The following is a 20908-nucleotide window of genomic DNA, read 5'->3' as shown; positions in this document are numbered from 1 at the left end:
TCCTGTGCTACATCGAGGTAGCGTCACTGAAGCCACAGCATATTTGAAACAGCGAAATTTCCGGTCCAGTTGCCATCTCGACGTGTTTCCAACGGGCACAACTCCACGGTGCGGCGTATAACCCCCGAGCTTCAGAAAACCTCATGTGTCCTTCCCTCAACATTCTGCGCCCGCATACCTCCAGTTAGCTCCCGCGATTTTTAACCCGCCAGCAGCTTTCGTCCCCCAGATAAGATTAGCCCTGTGGGCTGGCCGAAACTAAAATACATCTCGACGACGACGACGAAAGTGGAGAGGAGGCTCTAAGAGGCATCTTCATTTCGCGTGCTGAAGCGGCCAGCAGGGAAGGAACGGAAGCCAAAAAGCAGCGCGTAAGCATGCGGTAGTCAGGGACGTGACATTAAAGAGCTATGGACCCAGCCGCGCGGGGGCGAGCTTGAAATAACACGGCGGTGACACGGACGGCGAGCCTTGCTATCCAGCTATAGGTGGTCTTCTTTTGCGAGGAGGAGCCTCTGCGGACGGTGGTGGGTTTGCACCGTAGTGCTGCTCAGTGCTCCGGTGTCGGCGCAGCGGTTGAGAGCCGGGGTCGCGGAGGAGGCGGACGGTGCACGATGAAGGACTTCAACGGAAAGGTGGCCCTGATCACCGGAGGCGCCATGGGCCTCGGTCGAGGCATTGCGGACGCTTTGCTTCAGAAGGGATGCAAGGTGCGTGGCCGTTCTTCACATCGTCGGTGCACCTGGACTGGGGATTTTTCTCGGTTTTTGCTTATTACAGGCTATGTTCGAACCTTGTCTGCCGCTCCTGCAGCGTCAAGCTCACAATGCTTGCCCAACCTTTATTATCCGAAAACCGCCTGTAAGGGATACGAAACTTTTGAGAAGATAAATGCAAAAAACAATCCCACCCATTTCCCATCGACTGGCGCGAAAACAGTTGCACATAAATTAGGAAACATGCTCGCCGGTCTATACTACTACACGAGATCTTTATTACCTGTGAAAAAAAGTAAAAACCAGACACAACTTCAAATGAGGGAATTATTTATTTAATCGAGGCACAAGTAACAAGATACGAAAAAACCTTTTATCGTGTTTGGGCGAAGTTCGAAAGACAGCAGTTCTTGGAATGCACTGCCAGATGATCATTATGCATTTTTAGCCAATACAGCATGAGTGAATACTTTTAATTAATTCACCACGATACTTTGAAGACTAACCGGAAGGACATGAACTTATCTAAACTGGTGTGAGAATGGGGTGTTACGGTGAAACGCAAAACAAGGCCGTGCCTGCTATAAATCTGGGACTCTGCAGTCGCACGTAGCGGTAATACGATAGCAGGCTCATTGGGACATGTAAAGTGTTTTTTTTGGCCGCCGCCCAACCAGCGACGTTTTCCCAAAGCGGCTCAGGAGGCTGTCTTGGCGGATATGTTTGTAAGAACTGGAGCCCGTCATGAATTATCCTGAACGTCTCGTGAAGCACCCAGCGATGTTTCTCATTATAGAGATCGCATATGCTTGAACGCAATAATTATGGGCAAAGCAGCTGCTTATTTATCATTTCAATATAGGCTGTTCGGCTTCATGGGACCAGTGTGGTGTTATGGTTAATGCGGCTTGTTTTATAGACCTCAATACAATAATAAGGCTGTCCAAGTGCGAAATGAGAACAGAAATTGTGAATTGCTACGATTTAATTGAATTACTGGTCTTCCTTGTCAATTTCAATATTTTGTTACAAATTGTTCGCTGGCCTTTTAAATAAGACCTGCTTAGCCATTACACACGATATCTCATTACGGATTCCAAAATATATTTTATTCGAAGTGGGAACCAGTGTTAACTCTACACAAAGGGGGGGGGGGGAGAAGACCGACGCGGACGGCACTGGGTCTTTTATTCAACATAATCAAGGGCTCTACAATATTGGGGCTGGTCAGACATGGAAACGAAGAAAGCTGTGAATATCTCTTATTCCGAGGATTACGCCTTGCGTGAAGATCCTAGATTCTGTCAAATACCCAAAGCCCAAAGAAACGGCATAAAACCATTTTTTTCATTTACCGGTTTTAAAGGAGCCATGAAGACAAAATACAAGTTGGGTGTATTAGAAAGACTGCTTAGTCCCGATAACAACGATACCAATATCATCGCAATCTTCGAAAAAATAACGGAGATACTAAAGAAAACGTGTGAAGCAGTGGCGACCCCCTAGTCAATTTCCCGCAACTTTTCTATGACGTCACGGAACCTTGTTTGTGCTATTGGCGGCCGCCTAACTGACCTGTCGCAACGATACATGACTGGACGTCTGTAATGGGGCCTCTGGTTCCATTTGACCGCATCAATTGAATGCTAACGTGCAGTTAACGCACTGAAAATTATGTTTTATTTTTGGCCCGTATGACGTCATTCTTGCTCATAACACGTCACTGTGGCGCCAAATTTGAATGTTTTTAAATAATTCTTGCTTTTTTGTCGTTAAAAAAACGTCTTTTGGGGCAGTAATGGAGCTGAGTGAGATACTGAATCCTAGTTCTGTCAAATTATACGAAGTTGTATTTTCTCTTCATGGCTCCTTTAAAAAGGATTGAGGCAATGCTAAATGCTTGTATGGCAGGTATGCCAGCGTCGTGGGCATTGAAATGGTTTTCCAAGTCAGACACAGAGCACATCAGTGTCGTTTTACAAAACTTATAATCGGTCCCTTTAGTGAACAATAACGACTCTTTTGCGGGTTGGTGGTTTATTGCCAGCTCTTGAGTTTAGTTTCCTAGTGGGGATCCGATCGTGGTGCTTTTAAGTGTACCTTTAATAATGAAGTGAAGCTTTTATCTTTATGTGGAATTTGCTGTGCCGATAAAGCATTAACAGAAGGCACTTTCACCGACTGAGGACGGGACTTCAGAAGTTTTGATACAAGCATCCAGTTTTAGTTTGGGGAAAGCAGACAACCCGTTTTCGGTTTTCTTATCCAGGTCATGTATAAAGAAGCCGTGAATACAGAATGCAACTTTGGTTCGTTTGTTATACCCATTTTATCGTAAACTTTTAACAAATGACGGATATCTTGAAGAAAATATGAGAAGCAGTGGCTACTCCCTAGTCACCTTCCGGCAACTCTTCTATGACGTCACATAATCTTGCTTGCCCGATTGGCGGCCGCGGAACAAACCCATCGCTAAGACACATGAGTGGGCGATTCTATTGGGGTATTTAGTAAGTTTGATCGCACCATTTCAATGCTCATGGGGCTTTAGCGCACTAGTGCCAGCCAGTAAGGCACCAAGTTCGAACGTTTTTCAATACTTGCGCTTTTTCTATTAAAAAACGTATAGCATGCCTGGAATGAAGCTGAGTGAGCTACTGAAGACTAGTTCCCGTAAATTAAACCAAGTTGTATTTTGTTTCATAGCCCTGTTGGAGAATGTGTCATCGTTTTTAGCGGTCGAAGCGCATGTATGGCGGTTATGAATGCTTATTCTTAGTTGAAGACCACGGTCCCCCTTCTAACCAAGAAAACTTCCTGTATGCGTAGAGAAAGTAATTGTTTGTATGCAAGCACTGCAAGCACGTGTAAGGTTTCTTATTTCTTCAGCCTTTCACAGAGTACGCGCTAAAACAAAAACATGGTTGTAAAGAAGATACTTCACTTACATGAAGCTACCACTCATGTCGTATGAATTAAAAGAGCGAGATAAGCTGCACACACACTCATATATATATATATATATATATATATATATATATATATATATATATATACAGAAATCTTTCATCAAGGTAGCGACCTCAAAGTAGCCAACGTTCTAGCAAAGATCCCTACCTTCGTATACGTATTGTAATACAAAATAAAAAACTGGGTATTTAATTGAATTTCTCGTACTTGTAAAATACGTTTACGTACCGTGTCTGGTAGGTCAATGACATCGTTTAAAATGAATTTAAGTATCCGTTTGTCAGTTCATTTACACAGTCACATAAATTTCGGCACCGAATTATTCTTACAGAAAAGGGGAATAAAAAAATTAGGTTGCGCTGATAGATTTGCAAGCTACTACTTTGGCCTCCTTGTATCTCTACGTTTTTTTGTGGTGGACTATAAAATGTAAATTCGACTGAATTTATGTCGATGCGAGCTAGTTGGTACGCCGTCATATGAATTAGGTTTAAACGCCTAGTACCACTTTACGAAGTTACTGGCACCACCACGAATCGAACGTGGAACTTACCGATTCAGCTACGAGCCCAGAGAGCTACGAGCTACAAGAGAAAGTGCATGACAGCTGCATCTTACCGGTACTCACCTACCTGGCAGAAACTTGGAGCCTCACTAAGAGGGATCAACCTAAATTGAGGACAACTCAGTGAGAAATGGAACGGAAGATGATAGGTGTAACATTATGGGACAAGTAGAGAGCGGAGTGGGTCAGGGAACAAACGCGTGTAAGGACATTTTAGTACAAATTAAGAAGAAATGGACGTGGGCGAGGCATGTAATGCGAAGGCAAGATAAGCGTTGGTCATTAATGGTAACCGAGTGGATCTAGAGAAGGCAAGTGTGGCAGGGGGCGGCTGAAAGTTAGATGGGCGGATGAGATCAAGAAGTTGGCAGGGATAAATGGATCGCAGTTACCACATGACCGGGACAGTCTGAGATTAATGGGAGAGTCCTTTGCCCTGCAGTGGGCGTAGATAGGCTGGTGGTGATGATGATCATGACGACTCTAAGAAAAGAGCCTTGCGTGGCGCTTGAACCTAATTGTAAAAAAGTCGCTTGAAAGAAAATTGTGCTTCTGTCCTATCAAAATCCTTTTTTTCTAAAGATGTTCTTGCCGCTTAAACGCAATTCATATGATGACTACATTCTACAAATATGGAAAGGAGACTGCAAAGAGTGGACATAATAGAACGCGGAGGTCACGCCAACTTACCCCAAAACCTCAATACACATAAAAATTTTGCGTTTTTATCCTTGTGTTGGCAGTCACTTGGCAGCAAATACCGAAAGCCGCAATGGATGTTGCCGGTGGAAGCAGTCCGCACGTACGGGGTGCTTGTCATGAACTTGTGGATGGCGTTATTTTAGGACAGCGGTTTGTTACTTACCTGAGTGGATATAGTCTTTTAAACATCTTACTTTAAAGCATACGGATGATTTCGTTGCAACGAACTAAGTATAGCGTCTGAGAGGCCGACGAACCGAGTCTAGCGAACTGCTCTCAAGTCACAGAATAAAAGAAAGAAACAACAGGCCCATCCCGACCTTAGTTCGTTGGCTCAGATAAGAGCCCGCTGGTTAACGTGTCAAAGATTGGCATCTCCTGCCTTGCCCGAACGACGCCCAGAGGGATTGTGCTATTTATTCAGGAAGACGACACGCGTCTCCGCTTGGCGTCACCAAGGCGAGAACACGTCGTTATCAGCCCAGGGTGATTGAAGAGCTGTTACTTGCCACCAAGATATTCATTAGCTTCCATTACCCCCGCCTCGTGGGTGGGTCCCCTCTTTGTTTATCCTTGTACCGCGCTTAGCTTCGTTTAGCGGTGATTCACTGCTGTAGGAACTCCGAGCGTGGATATTAGATGTCCACTTCTCTGTGTATCAACGCCACCGGGTAAAGCAGCGCTATCTAGACCTAAGATTGAGCCAAATAAAACGAGTAAATGGGCGGCACATGGGCTGATTTTTGCTCCAAAGCATATGCAGGTATTTAGTTGGTTTCAGTTTTTTAAATATGGGTAAAATTTTGAATTGTGCAATTATAGACCCGCTGCGTTTGTTTGCAGGCTGAATAAAGTGAGATGTTCATAGCGTTTGTTGCGAGTTTTTTCTGCCTGCCAGGACTTGTCTCCTTTGTTTATTGTATGGCTCTCGCTTTGCTTTTGTATGTATATAGATATGTATAATAAATGCATGTGTGCGAGCGTGTGGGCGCGAAGCTGAACCTATGTGTGTTTCTGCGGCAGCAGTTGAAACAAATTACTCCTGTCTTGAGGTTAAAACTGTTTTCCAGCATGTGGAAGTGCGAATGAATGGATGGACATATGCACAGACTAAACCTTAAATTTTATGACTTTTCCTTACAGCCGGATGTTGCACATAGTAGATTTTAGTAAATTCTAGTGGTTTTTATTCTTCTTTTTACAGGATACTCATTGGAGCTCCCTATGTTGTATTCAAAAGTGTCAAAGCGCGGTCATATATACTGCATTTCTATTAGTTGGTCACCGAAGGTCTAATCGCGTTTTGCTAATTCCTACAGCCATTTTTGTTTTGCCTATGCATCTGCACTGCATGCTGGGGGTTTGGCTACCAGTATATGCACGCACCTACGGGAACAGGTTGTACGCTAGCCCCAATGAAACATATGTAATCGTATTTTTCTCACTATTTGTACGAATGACTGCTCGAGGTGTTCTATCTTTGCTGTACATATTGTCCCCGTCTCTTTTATTTCTGGCTATTATGTGCTTTTTTTATTCACGTGCCTCATACAATGACCGGTTTGTGTAGCAGTAATCCTGCTTTCACAGTGGGTAACGTAGCTTTTGTTTTCTCGGCATGCTTTTTCGCGGATATTCGCAAGTTCGTAACCAAGTGACAGCCATGTTGAATACAGCTCAAAAGCATCAAGGACTGTGATGGCGGCAGCAGAAATAATGGAGAGAATTGTAATGCTTATAAAAACGGGGCTGTGTCCTTTGGAATAACAGAATTGAACACGATGCTTTCTAACAGGTATCCATACTGGATATTGATGAAGCCACAGGAAAGGCGACGGTTGCCGACCTCATCAAAAAACATCCCAATTCTAACTGCGTCTTCTACAAGTGTGACGTCGCCGTCGAAACTCAACTGGAAGGTAAGTCAACATCCAAGCTACAAAACTTTACTTCACAGACCTGATTGCCTGTTTAAAAGCACTCACTCAAGCCAAAACACCCAAAACAACAGGTTGTTAAAAGTGAAACTCGAGTGCAGATGTACACCGACCGACGTTCGTCAACTCATATATTGTAGAGCGTGAAAAAAATTGGAGTCAGTAAAAATTGTTTGCAACAAAACATCGATGCTTGATTTCTTGAAAACAATATAAAAATTCAAAGACATGCTATGAATCCGTTCGATTCCCGCAGTTTAGCAAGAAAGCAGCAATTTTTTCAACAGCTTTTCTCGCGGGGTATATTCCATTCGTTTCGTTTAATAGCAACGTCAAATGAAAGGATCTCAATGGATTTCAAAATTTTGATTTCAAAGAACGACTGATAAGAACTCCAATAGGTTAGTCGCTTTCCATAACTAGTCGCAACTTTTATATGCGCGCAAGAGAAATTTAAGTAAAGATGTCACATGACTAATGTGTTTTCAAGTGCATGAACCAAGAAGTGATGTATTTTTAACATAACTCGTTGTACGTCTGCTGCAAACAATTTAGTCTAAATTTTTTTATAGTCATGCGGCGGCTTTCTCGCCGCATAAAACAGCCCAAATGCCACATCAGCTTCATTCTTTCATTCAAACCAAGTAAATATAGACTTATGCGGACGATTCATGGTAGAAAAATGTTAAAATGCCCAGCAATTGAAGCATGAGTATTTAAAACAATTATTTCGTAGGCAGGAGAAGCTTTGGTTCACCGCCCTAACAGTTTTCCCTTAATACTTTCAACTTTAGTTGGAAACCTGTTCTAACTGTTCTTTAGGTTTATTTCAGTCATTTAATCCATATACAACAGACAGTACGTCATCCTAGAATATCGGGACCTAATGCAACTTAACAGCCTCATTTTGCTGGGTAGAACAACCAAAGGGGAGAATGGTAGCACAGGCATTAGGCATGCAAAGGGATTTTGTTTGGCCGATAGTAAGCTTGAGGTAGTCGTAAATGTTCGCATTTTACATTGATCACCAATGTAGCCAAGATCCCCGCTTTCTATAACGACTGTCGTATGCTTGGCATCATTAAGTCTTTTCAGTGCTCTAACTTGGTGCCGGAGATCATTTTCCAGAAGAGGCTTCATCTTTTCACAATGGTATTCACTCAGTAGTCGTCTGACATAATGAACCAATTCGCTCCTAAAGCTATATAGCTATGGGAAGCGAAATCGTGCTTTAAAGCGTGCACGTAAAATCCTGGGATGTTGCTTTTAACTTAACCATGACGGCTCTTTCAAAGACTCGCTTATGCGTTAGGGGTCGATGTTCTTTTAGATTACACTCCTGAGATCCATCAAATTGCCCGCCGTCACGCCTCGCTACATTGGTGGTTGGGACGTTAAGCATACCGTTTTTTCAGTCTATCGTTCCTCGGGTGTCGTAGCAATCAAAGCAATATTTCTGCTGTTCCTAGAATCGCAACACGGCCTCTCAAGGTAAAGCTTCGAAGGCAAAAAAGAGGAAACCACTCGGTGGTACAAAGTGGACACAGCAACCCTGGGCGTTTTGGGTGTCCTGGATAGGCCTGGAAGGCTTCGCCATTTTACAGCAGGCGGGAATTGCAGTGATTCTTTAGGTTGCTATCGACGTCGGCTTCGAAACGGGAACGGCTTCATTGTGCCGTCGTGCTCGGTTGAGACTTGATGCGGGGTGCGAGCCTTTTGGCCCTCGTCCAGGAAAAAGAAGAAACTATCAACTGGGCGCAGAGTCTCTGCCATCAAATGGATCACCTAGAGCTCTATATTTATCCTAGGGGGGGGGGATGAAGCCCAGTGGTTTAACGGCTGCTTCGAGGGAACATCACTGCCTACAGCAAGTGATCCCCGCCCCAGCTTTAAATGGAACTCCTATGATGATTTTTCAGTTTATAAATGCGCGCCTCGGTGGAGAATAGCTGCATAGTTAGGTTTAGTTAAACGGACTCGAAAAGGTTTTGCAGAACTCTGCGGTAATCAGGCTGCCGGGGACATTTTGTGATGCGTACTTGAAGATATGAAATACTTATTTGGCTGCATGTAGTACACGACACAGATGAACTTGTTTCCGAAGTTTCATTCATTTGTTTATAAATTGCATGCGCAGCCCGTGATAAAAGTAAAGATAGCCAAATTTTGAAGAAAAATGTAAGTTATCGGTTTTACGAGACTGAGGTTGTGGCCTTACAGTATCCGAAGGAGGAAAGAAATCTGCATCTGTCACTGCTGCAAAAAAATTAGTTTAGAAGACTGTCATGAACGTACTTTTGAGCGTGAACTGGCCTTGGTAGGATGTTGTACTTAGCTGAATTCGGGTTGAAAGTTGTCACGGAGAGGAAAAAAGTTTTTTTTAAAGATAAGTTCGCACAGTTGAACGAAGGTATTAATTGTAAATATTTTTGCGCAATAGCTTTTATTTTCCCATTGTTAATCTAAAAACTGTGTTCTTAAGCGTAACACAAATTTTGGATGATAAGCTGGCTGTGTCGGGTCCTTAAGTAGCTGCGTCTTGCACTTGCGGGTGGAAGAAATATCCGGAGATCCTGTTTACTCTTCAGCAGTGTGACAGGAATAGACCCTTCGCAAAATGGCCAAATCATTGGCAGAAAAGCAGCAAGCCACTCTGGCAACACTGTGCACCCGCTGCGCCGCCAATAGAAAGGAAACGAAAATGCTGCGAGCACAGAGTTTCTATGGAGTAGCTACCGTCCACCGTCCACGTAATTGCATACGCGTCGTGGGGCAACAGACTCGTGAAGCCGTGGGCAAAAACGTGCCACCGCAACGGCGTTGTTACGACCTGCTTCCTTTCTAACGGCGTCGTCGCGTTCATTACCAGTGTTACAACCGCTGAATTCTCAGTGTTGACCGCCTTTTTGCAAAGGGTCTCTCAACATGCCCCAATTGCCCAGCTTTGTTTATAAAAGCTGCGATTTGCTTGCTTCTTTTTATTGCCTTACGTAATAAGTAATCACCGAATTTGGCACAGATGGCTTCAAGAAGACGAAAAACCATTTCGGAGCTATTGATATTGTCATCAATAATGCTGGAATTGCGGGAGAAGAAAACTGGCGGAAAGTGTTCGCCGTGAACATTGTGAGTATTGCATGTCCACGAGTGCATAATTATGCCGCCCACTTGGGGTCTTATTCGGATTCTAAACTTTACACATAATTTCTAGCCCTCGTAGCACTTTATTTTCTCATTTTCAGGTCAGCACGTTGGAGTAAACGAAAGCATTTATTGCAGTTATTTAAGGCAGGCCAGTATTGTTATGTTGTTTGCTGTTTTTCAAAAAAGTTATGGAGCTCATTTTCCCAGGTCGGTATGAACACGCATTTTCGACTGAAAATAAGAAAACATGGTTGTTATACGTTAATGCGAAAAGGTATTTACATAAATTGCCATCACTACATGGCATTTTGTCAGGAGCGGTATGAGCAATGTTGTGACCCACGTCGCTGTCTTCCAGACACCTCGCCAACGTTCGATTTTTCCCCCTCCAATCAATTTCGTTTTGAGCTTTTGTGAGGGAGCGTGCGTTTGCCCCCCCCCCCCCCCCCCCCTACCCCCCTTCTCGCACTTCCACATGCGAAGTGTTCTTACGCCACTGCGTAAAGCAAAGGTTCGCTGACTGGGATACACCGCCTTAAGCTTCGTAAGAACCACCGGCAGTGGAGTTTTCGTCACTGCAACATCAAAAGATGTCTATTAGCCAATGATGTAAGCATTCGGTATTGAATTTTTTTTAGTCGTGTAAAATGTCCCCCTCAGCATTCGTTGTTTCAGGAAGACATATCGAACGGGTGTCGTTGTTGCGTGCTATATGAAACAACAAAATTGAAATTAAACCTGGTTTTTTTCTTAGTAATGACGTCCAAAGACCTGCCATCAAACAGGAAGGAATACCCTTATTGTATGTTTATTGTATGTTTATTGTAGGGGACACTACGATTCTGTGTGAATCGAAGCGGTAGGAGGTAAAGTTAGTGAATATTTTTACGCGTTTCACCTGCGGCAGCAGTCTCGTTAGTTATACCTCATAAAACGCCTGACGTTTACATGCATGACATTTTATGCCTGAAAATGGAAGAGTTATTGCTTGTTTAAATTAATACCCTCGTATGCGGGAAGTTCCACAAAATTTCGTCAATGAGTTTTGATTTCGGTATCGTCCAAAATCAAGAAAAAGTAAACCTATCAGCACAATACTCGCTAATACGTACAAATGTTGAGCATATAGAACTTTTAAACGTATTATCGCGGTGTCTTGGCCTTTACAAGCAGCATAGAACATCAGTCTACAACGTGGCGAAGCTTTATGAAACCAGTGTCTTCCTTGTGGAATAACCTTCAAAGAAACACATCTGGAAAACTCTGATGTTTGCGGCGCCACATTTGTTCATTTAGTCGACCCTGGATGCGGACTAGGGCTGTAGCGGTATATAGACGCCGGGGTTGAGCCGGGGTTGAACGCCCATAAGCAATCTGCAAACCTACGTCGTGAGTGTGGTCGTCGCGCTGAAAACGCGCAAGTGTTGACACGTTACCAACGTATGTGCGTCTTCTGGAAAGATGCTGCTGTGGACATGGCAGGGGTTTTTGAGGGCAATCTCTAACTTACTTGATGCACCACTAGTCGCTAACGGGTCACCCAGTTTATGCAGTACTATTTCCCACAGCGTTTAGTGTTTACTGCTTTTACCCACACAAGGTTCAGAACCAGGTTCTTTGATGTTGCGTTTGCAAAACAAAAACAAAAAAACACGCGAGGGAAAGGTTGAACAAAGTATCATTTAATACATTTTTTGCCCCACCCCTTTGATTTAAATGACACTAGCTCAAAAATAGCTCCTGAACCTTCTTTGCGTTCAACCACTTCGTTGCGCAAGATAATCCCGAATGGCCAGTGAACCATCCTTCAATATACAGCCCCAACTCCTGCTGAGACTACTTGAGTCCAGAAGCATTGCATCTATTGCGCTTCCCTCGTGGAAGACGGAATGGCTCTAATCAGTTGTGTATTTGTACCATCATAAAATAATACATCTGAGTTATCCCTTAGTTTGTTGGATTTGGTTTTCTTGATTTTTTCATGGTTTCTTTTTATAACTTTGGTTTGTTTATAAATGTAACTTTTCTGTTATAAGCACTGATTCAGCAGTTTGCTGCATTCAGTCAAATATTTTTGCAACAAGATTCTTCACTGCTTTTCAGGATGCTGTTTTCTCCGGTACTCTTCTGGGCATTAAGTACATGGACAAATTCAAGGGCCTAAAAGGTGGCCACATAATCAACGTGTCATCAATATTAGGTAAAAAAACTATCTATCAAAACAATTCATCAAAAAATGTTGAAAATATTCTAACCTGCATTAGAAATTATGTAGCCTTTAACGCATGTGCAAAGCATACTGTAGACAAAGTGGTATATCTGCTTTCTATATACGTTCATGTCAAGTTTGCGTAACACATTGCTTTGGAGATTTGAGTTCCTGCTGGTAATACATGAAATGCAAATATGAATCGCATTAAGCATAGCCATGCAAAGTACGTTGTTGTGGCTGTTTGCAGTGTGTACTCGAGAGCATTGCCGGAGGGTATAAATACAAGGCATTATTGCGGGTTGGAATAGGATAAAAATACTTTAAAGGTGATACACAATTTCGAGCAGGAGAGATTGAGTTACAGCTAAGCGTTTTTTCCTATGCCACTTCTTACACAGAAAATGAAGCTGTGCGATTTTTGCTCAGTTTCCAAATTAGTCCCCCCTTTTACAGTCCTGAGTATACCGCGATTCTTTTATCTTCTTTGACCCTACGCAGAACGTGCGGGAAAGTTTGTTATCATGCCTGACCAACACAACTAATAAAATTACTATATCCCACTAGTCAACCACCCCGATCACCGGTTTCTTTGCGCAGAGCATACTGCGTTAGCCCGGATGACGCGACGGACGCACGGTTGAAGAAGAAGGCTTCGGTGCACAGAGTTCAGGTTTATAAGGCATCGCGCATGCGAGAAATTAAGCATTTAAATTCCGCGCCAAATCACCTTTTCTTGCGTGCTACGTCTGTACTGCTCAGTGCACAGGCGTGCTAGGCAATCTGCTTCTTAGGAATATTGCTCCGCCATAACGCATTGCAATAGCATGCCTGTGCGAGGCACTCCGCCCCATAGCCAATCACCAGCTTTGTGTAAAGTTGGAATGGCGAGTTTAAACTGCAGGCCGATCATTTGTGTGCGCACACAACGTAAAAAAAGCTCGAAAACTAATAAACGCTTTTGCACAGAAACTGCTTTTTCCAGTTAATCATTTTTTTTAATTTAAGAAACGGCATAGACAAGTAGAAACGTCCTTGTAATGTAAAAAGAAGGTGACGATCACGCGTTCCGGTAGGAAAATTAGGGCGCAGCTAAGATGATAACAAGGCCAATATGCTACAAAGCAGCACCTTCATCAGGCACACTGATGGGTTAGCTTATTACGAAAGGTGAGGGTAAAAATAAATGACACGTGCCCTTTGTCACCCCTCCGCATTGGCTCGGTGGGCGAGCGCACAAGGCTGCATGATAGGACACCTCGCTCAGCGCAGGCCTGGAGCTAGGAGGTTTGTCAGCCGCGTAATGTTAGCCGCTTACCTAGATTGCGTTGCTCCCTTTATCACCCTGTAACAGGTACTCCAAGGTGCTTTAATTCTGGTGCAAGGATATTGGATGGATTGCCGTTTCTTAATTATCTGCATCAGTCGCCGGAATTGCTATATACCTTTGGTGCAAAGTTAGTTTTGCCGCAAAGCTTTTCCTAGTTGGACGACCCCTTCCCCCTGAAAGCCCCATAGTATCCCTGCTGCTATTCCATGCTTTGAAAAATCACGCGTGGCAACACGCTTTGGTCTGCATGTGACATGTCGTATGATACATGTGCACGCCTATAAGAAAACATTTGAACCAAGGACTTGGTGTTTTCAATGTCTGAGTATGTGTAACTTGACCTTAGTAATACAGGTCATCAATATACCTTAAAGGAAAGTATGGAATTATTTCAATATTTCAGTACAAGTTACTTTACCTTAGTGGTACATGGCTCAGAATACATTAAAACAGGAAACCACTTGGTATTTCAGGTTTACATGTTCTCCCTGCGATCCCAGCATACAACACATCCAAGGCTGCCATTATCAGCATGACGAGGTGCTTCGGGGTGAGCGCCTCACATTATTTACAAAAATATAATAGACACCTATTTTAGAAGCTGTAAGCAACGTCTGGTTATGTTGCTGGGATGTTGAGTTACATAAACCTATGCCTATTCCGATGCTTAGTTACACGCAGTTACATCAGTTGTGATATAATATATATTTTATCAGATTGTTAAAATTATAGTAATACATGATATCAATGTCCGTGAAAGCCACCCTTTGTGGCAGTCCTCTATGTCGATGATGACCAAGCGTAATTTATGCTGAAGAAAGGCGGAATTCGTACGATGACATTAGAAATAGTATCCCTGGTTAGGTAGGTACTAGAAATGTAATTATCTGTGTTCTAGTTCCGGTTGCAATTGGCTGTGCCCTTTCAAGATTAGACCAAGTGCACCAGTCTTACAGCTATTGCGCAGCAACAAAAATGTGATTTGCGTTGCAGGCTAAAATTGAGCTTAGTGCAGTGACATTAGAATACAGCTTAAAGGTACCTCTCTCCACTTTCCCAAAAATGACAGGGAATAGAATATTAGCAAGCATTCCTCAATCGCACTTTTTTCTATAACTTCGATTCTGTGGTCTTTTCTAGTCTGACTTGTACCTGAACCGTAATGGCGTCAGGGTGAACTGCATCCTTCCGGATCCCATCGACACCAGGTTGTGGGCCCAGCTCTCTGACTATTGCAAATTGTCAGAAGAGACCGCTGAAATGGCACTTGTTTTCGACACTCGTATTCAGCAGTGAGTATGTTCTGTTATTACAAAAAAAACGAGAAAAAGGATACGCATCATGGTGACAAGAAAACAGTAGGGGTTGACGTGTACTTAGAGTGCCTGAGAAGTGCGTTTGAGGAAAAGTTTATTTGCCAATTGCGATCATGACAGAAATTTATGCATCCCAAATTTCTCGGCCTTACGGCTGCCTATCTGTCGAGGGACTTCTTCAGCTGGGGTATAAAACGCTGTGACGTAGCGTTAATACTAGAAAATATACTCCATCGCAGGGTGTAGTGCTGTAACATATCCAGTGCCTTTAACACGAACTAACTCGGAAGCGAAGAAATTAACCTTTCGGCATACGTCATAGACCCTGAGCTGGAGTGAGTTTTGTATTTGGCGCAGCATTTGAGTTGTATTGTGAAAAATATAACGTTAATTTACTTAAAAATACTGATCAATTATGGGAAGCCATGACCACGAAAATATAGCTGCTAATACACTCCAAGGATGGCTTCGTCAAGTTTGGCATAAGTATGATACATGCAGGCGTTTGTTCATGTTGTTATGCTTTAATGTCGTAGCTAGTTTGAAGCGTTGAAGTTTCCGACTTAACAAAAACATTCTTGTTTGCTTTTCTTCAGGCCAAGCCAGGTGGCGCAAGGTGTCATCAAGGTTCTCGAGGACGAAAAAAACGGTGCTGCGTTGATGTGCCTGCATAAGATAGGCCTCAAGTACCATGAGTTCCCTACCCTTCCAAATCCATGAACACGGAGCCGCCAATGCCCTACATACACCAACTTCCACGAGCCCGCGTAGCTGGCACCTTTTTCCTGTTAGCACTTTCGTGAGCCACTGTCACCAGTAAAACTGCCACTTGTTCCATAGTATTCTGAGTATTGCATGGTTTGATTACTCCTTAGCCCGCTTCAGTATGGCAAACCGACTGATTACGGTGCTTTGCAACAAAAAGCTCTCTTAGAGAAACTTGTTTTGTGTTTGGGACAAAAACTGTGGTTGATTCCTTCGTCATAGGAATGAGTAAAACAGAAAAGTGAAATATGCAGCGAAATCTGCAGCTGAGCATGGTTTCCGGGCCGGCGGCTGTCTTGCGGATGTGCTTGGCGAGCTACGTCCTGCTGGAGGGTCGCTTCGGCAAAGGTGTACTGGCATCAATTCCGTGGCGGATATGCGTCAATGAAATCTTGGGGTATCGTGGCATAAAACACTTTCGTGTTAAAATATAAAACCTGAAAACGAACAACCCTAAGTATAACGTACTCTTTAGTAGTAAAGGTTGCTTCCCCGCAAGAAGACGCCATGTGCAGGGGTGCACCGTTTACAGGCCGCTTGTTTCGTTGTACTGGCATCTCTTCCGTGACGGATATGACGTCAGCGAAATTTTTGTGTAGCCAGGAATAAAACACTTTCGTGTTAAAAGTGCATCAGAAATTTCTCTGCGCCCTTGTGTCTGGGTACGTGTTTAAAAGGAGAAAGGGTGGTGCAGTATTTTGACGGGTACCTATTTTACACATTTTCCCGTCGACACAGCCGCCACGCTATTTTACCGCCTTTAATATGTCGTATACTAGTTCACTCCACATTAGTTCTTCTGCACCTTAACCACTCAAATCCACCTACTTCCTCCCAATACAATGTGATCTATCTAACTCCATGTTACTGATACTAACGATCACTCACAAATCATCGATGTTAACCTCGAATTAGGTTTTTTAATTGGCATGCACCGGGTCAACTTTTGTTCCACTCGGGCAGGATGCAGATTTAGCATATTATAGACGCAGATTCAACCGAAATGTCTTTATATTTTCTTTTCAGCGGCGGCAATGTCGGCACAATTCTTGTTGACACGGGCGGCGTGGGCCTTTTTTGCGTCTGATGGATACATGTAAGGTTTTCGCCTTTATTTTAGGAGGTTTTAAGCACGTGGTCGCGGTTAGCATGGGCTTGCGGCTAGCACGTGGTTGCGGTTTACGTGTTTGCTGGGGCTCAAAGGTAATCCGTATGGACAACACTTAATTACTAATTGCTGATTTGAATCAGACAGTATTGCTAATTGCTGATTCGTATCAGACAGTGCTTGAAAATACGTATTTCTATTTAACGCAGAAAATCAATCAGTAGATCAATAAATAAATAAATAAATAAATCGATCAATCAATCACTAATAAATAAATAAATAAACAAACAAACAAATAAATAAAATAAAGATAAGTAAATAAAAAAATAAAATATTCGTTAAATCAATTTACCACTTTTATACGTGTCGATAAACCACCGGTATTCTTTTGAAGTTGCGCATGAACCATCTTGTGCACCTAGGGAAGCGTGCTACCGATGATATACTGACCACCTGATATACCACATACGCGAGTTCATTCTAAACAGCTAGTTCGAAAAACAGTGCACGTGAAAATTTGCGCCAAGCGACACGAATATGTCACAAAGACTTTTAGTCTGAGTCGGGAAGTATAGAACGCAAATTCAATGGCTCGTACAAAGTGCTCTGGGTGACACGCACGGTTAAGCTCGGGTGCAAATTCATTGGGAAGTGAAGAGATCAGCAAGACTTTAAAAAAACTCAACCGCCGAAAATTTCCAACCTTAGCCACTTTTGCTTATATTGATATTGACTGTCCACAAACAACAACAAAAACTGGAGCAGTTTGCACTAGCGGTGCAAATCAGAAAAAAAAGCAGAGCTGGCGGCACCTCTCTCTCCGTCGGAGACCCGGCTGTTGCACGAAACATCGACTTCCGAACTTACCGCTGAAATTTCTCCGTTACTGGAAAGCCCGTATCGTTTTGTCCAGAGGACTTCACATCTCTCCCAAGGTGGACACCGTTAGAACGCGCTAGAACCCGTGGCAACCGCTTTCGCGAACTCGACGTCTGTACTCCGCGGACGCACGGGAACTTGCGGGCAGAAGAGCACGTGAGGGATCACGCCACGAACGGTGGGCAGGCTGTCCTCGAAGGCCGAGCTGGCTGACGCCGGATGCACCGCACAAGGGGCATGCTCACATGCACCCGGTATTTTTTTGGTTTCTTTGTATTTTTGCGAGCTCCTCATCTAGCGCAAACGTAGACTATACCGGGTGCTCGTCACGAGGCGCAGCTCCCGACCGATCGGCCAGGTGAGTTTTCTGGTAACGCTTGACCGCGGAACTAAAAGCGTGAAAAAAATGTTGGAAATTGCAGCGTATTTTACAAAAACCTCGAAAAAATTGTATTATGTAGAATTCAACATGAAATGTGTGGCTGCCAGATTTGTCAACTCGAAACTGATCTAGGAGCGAACGCACACCGCTTCCAGAACGTCCAAAAACGCCATCATTGAGCTCGTAATGACTGGGCCTTCCTGCCGAACATCATTGCGGGTGATGAGTGTTTACAACTAACAAATCAACAGCCTTCAGCGTAAAAGAGCCCACTCTCTTTGTGACCGAAAGACGCAATGCAAGCCTTATCTCGACAATACGAGTCCTTTCAAACATTTCAGATGTTGCGCATTAAGATTTGCCGCTGGCAAGAGACCTTCAATAGGGAGTTTTATTTGCAGTTTTTTAAGCCCTCTGTGGGAGGATATTCGATAAAAGATAGCGTATCGGAGGCTCAAAAATAAAACTGGAGTCTGTCCGACAACAATTCAGCGTGTCACGGGTCTCTTCTTTCAAGTTGACCGCTCGATACTACCCCACGTCACTGCCTTACCAACCCTATTTGTTCGTTCAGCTGAGGCTGTCATTGGCCCATAGAAGTGGTTTCAGCACAACTGACATTAAAAAAACACCTTGACATGCATTGCGAAAGTCAGAACTTAATTGACCCACCTCCAAAGGAAGACTTCCAGCCTACATTCCATCAAAAGGGATGTTGGGAGGCTCTGATGCTTCGGAAGGAGATTACTTGGAAGTGGTTAGGAGGCAAACATAAATAAAATAAGTATTTTTTTAAACACACCCACTCTGATGTCTTTTATGCTCTTGCTTGTGTAATAGAACAAGAAACAAGCTCTCACGACGCAACAGAAAAACAAATGTGGAACGAACTCATAAGCGAATGTATTTTGCAGTTGAGTGTGAAAGGCCAGAAGAATCCTTGAGGTTCATACAGTGTGAAAATTTTTGAGGTTCATGCAGTGCGAAAATGGTTTTCCTTTATCGGTAGATTACAGTGCTTTGAAGGGACAGCAGCAGAACTTTATTTGTGCAGAATATGACTATCAAATGTCTTCTGAAAACGTGACGTAAATGTATATCACAGGTTTATTTAAATATATCAATCTGAAAAATGTAATGCCATTCCGCCCTACGATTGGGGTGGGCAGTGGAGCTGTAAATTCATCGGCACTTCGTAATGACGCTCACAATGCGTATGGTAAACACTGATGTGTACGCTGGTTCCTCCAGGTACATTATCAGTAATTGCAAATCGATGCTCGTACCCCGTCGGGTGGTAAGGTAATCCAGAGTGTGTGGCGTCGCAATCTGAAAGTCTCATTAGGAAACACATAAATCACTCCCTTTTCAGTGGCGGCCGATCCCCACTGAAATAACCGACTACGAGGCCCGCGGTTGTGTTAACGCATCTTAATCTTCAGCAATAAACTGGTACATTGACGTGCACCCAGACAAAAAAGGCTACATTCCCTGTTGCTGATATAAAGCAACAAGATGTTACGGACTAAACTATGTGAATATAATGTCCTTTACACACGAGGCGTCACCCTTCGCATGTCTATAGCCATCATGTGGTTTAGTCGGATAATTACTTTGGCTGTGACGCAGCGCTGAGGAGACAAGCGAAAAGTTATGACAGCCAAATCCATCGTCTGTATACCTAACGCCAAAAAACTGTAACAAACGGCAAAATAATGAAAATTGTACAAATTCCACGCGCACATGGGAATGACCGCAAAACGAAGCAGTGCCACCAACATCGAGAAATAAGAGACCCAACGCGAAACTTCCTACATTACAATCTCCATGTAGAACACATGATCAATCGCACGACCAGTTCTTGATGTGGCCAGGGATGAGAAAGAAGGGTGACAGCTGAGGAGACGCATACTACAGACATCTTGTATGAAGACCACTACACAACGGTTTGTCGGTTTTTGAAGGTCAACAATAATGCATCCCGTAAAAACTATCGGTGTCCTCTTTTCGGGGCGGTAGTTGTAACCCTGAATCAGAGCCCCTCTGCTTATTGAATGAAGTGCAAGGCGGAAAAGTTTTTATTTGGCATTTGCGTGACTGCCGCACTGATTTATAGGGAGGGAAAGGCAGTGGCCACGCCACTACAGGTGGTTGGCGCAGCAAGCACGTATCCCACACGGGCAATTAGAATGAGTTCGTCTACCCCCTTGACCTCCCCGCTGAGTTCGGCCACCCCGTTGATCGCGCCAGCTGCGAGATGCGTCGTCGTCTGAAGCTGCCTGGGTTGGGCAGCTGCACCGGTGGTGACTTCTAGTGTTGTGAGAAACACCGGAGGTTGTTCCGGGCAGATAACACTAGCAACAGCAACGGCCAAAAATTCCCGAGGAGAGGCAAAGAAAGCTCGCTCTACATTGCACGCAATGTCCAGTTATCCTTTGGGAAAGGCATGCTAGCTCTAACTTTGACGGCACCGTCGTAGAAGAACCGCGCTGAAAACCGGCGCCATCGTCTATTAGTTTCATGCGTCGCGGAACGTGTTCGGGATGCCTAAAAAAAAAAAGCATCACGTATGGGCTGGCTTCCCTGGGATAAAGGTGACGAAGGTGTCCAGTTGAACACAGGTGAGTGCTCGTAGTTTTGGCTATCGCAAGAAGTGTACGCTCCGTAAGTATAATTCGTGCACGTAATCGTGCACGAGTGCCATTCTGAGTATAATCCTGAGCATACTTCCTGAATATTATATCCTGAGTATAATTTGTGCACGTGGAAATAAATACTTAACCGCTATAGTTGATTTAACGATACTGTGGTATTAAAACTACACTCGAAATAACGTTGATAGCCTCATCATGCCCCCAAAATATTGTGGTTGTGATCCTTTCTAA

General features: G+C 43.7%; 1 protein-coding gene across 1 annotated transcript; it reads left to right on the top strand.

The window, feature by feature from the left end:
• Positions 1-457: 457 nt before the first annotated feature.
• On the top strand, positions 458-15731 carry LOC144142550 (15-hydroxyprostaglandin dehydrogenase [NAD(+)]-like). The gene is made up of 7 exons (XM_077674135.1): positions 458-710; positions 6749-6872; positions 9910-10016; positions 12138-12234; positions 14047-14123; positions 14714-14865; positions 15486-15731. Exons 1-7 carry the CDS (start codon positions 615-617, stop codon positions 15607-15609), a joined length of 777 nt encoding a protein of 258 aa, XP_077530261.1. The 5' UTR covers positions 458-614; the 3' UTR covers positions 15610-15731.
• The last annotated feature ends 5177 nt before the right edge of the window (positions 15732-20908 follow it).

The sequence above is a fragment of the Haemaphysalis longicornis genome, unplaced genomic scaffold (genome assembly GCF_048455015.1).
Source record: "Haemaphysalis longicornis isolate Haplotype H1 unplaced genomic scaffold, Haemaphysalis longicornis Haplotype H1 scaffold_6, whole genome shotgun sequence".
Classification (NCBI taxonomy): Eukaryota; Metazoa; Arthropoda; class Arachnida; order Ixodida; family Ixodidae; genus Haemaphysalis; species Haemaphysalis longicornis.
Note: the sequence above shows the minus strand (reverse complement) of the source record. Positions and strands in the feature narration are given on the sequence as shown.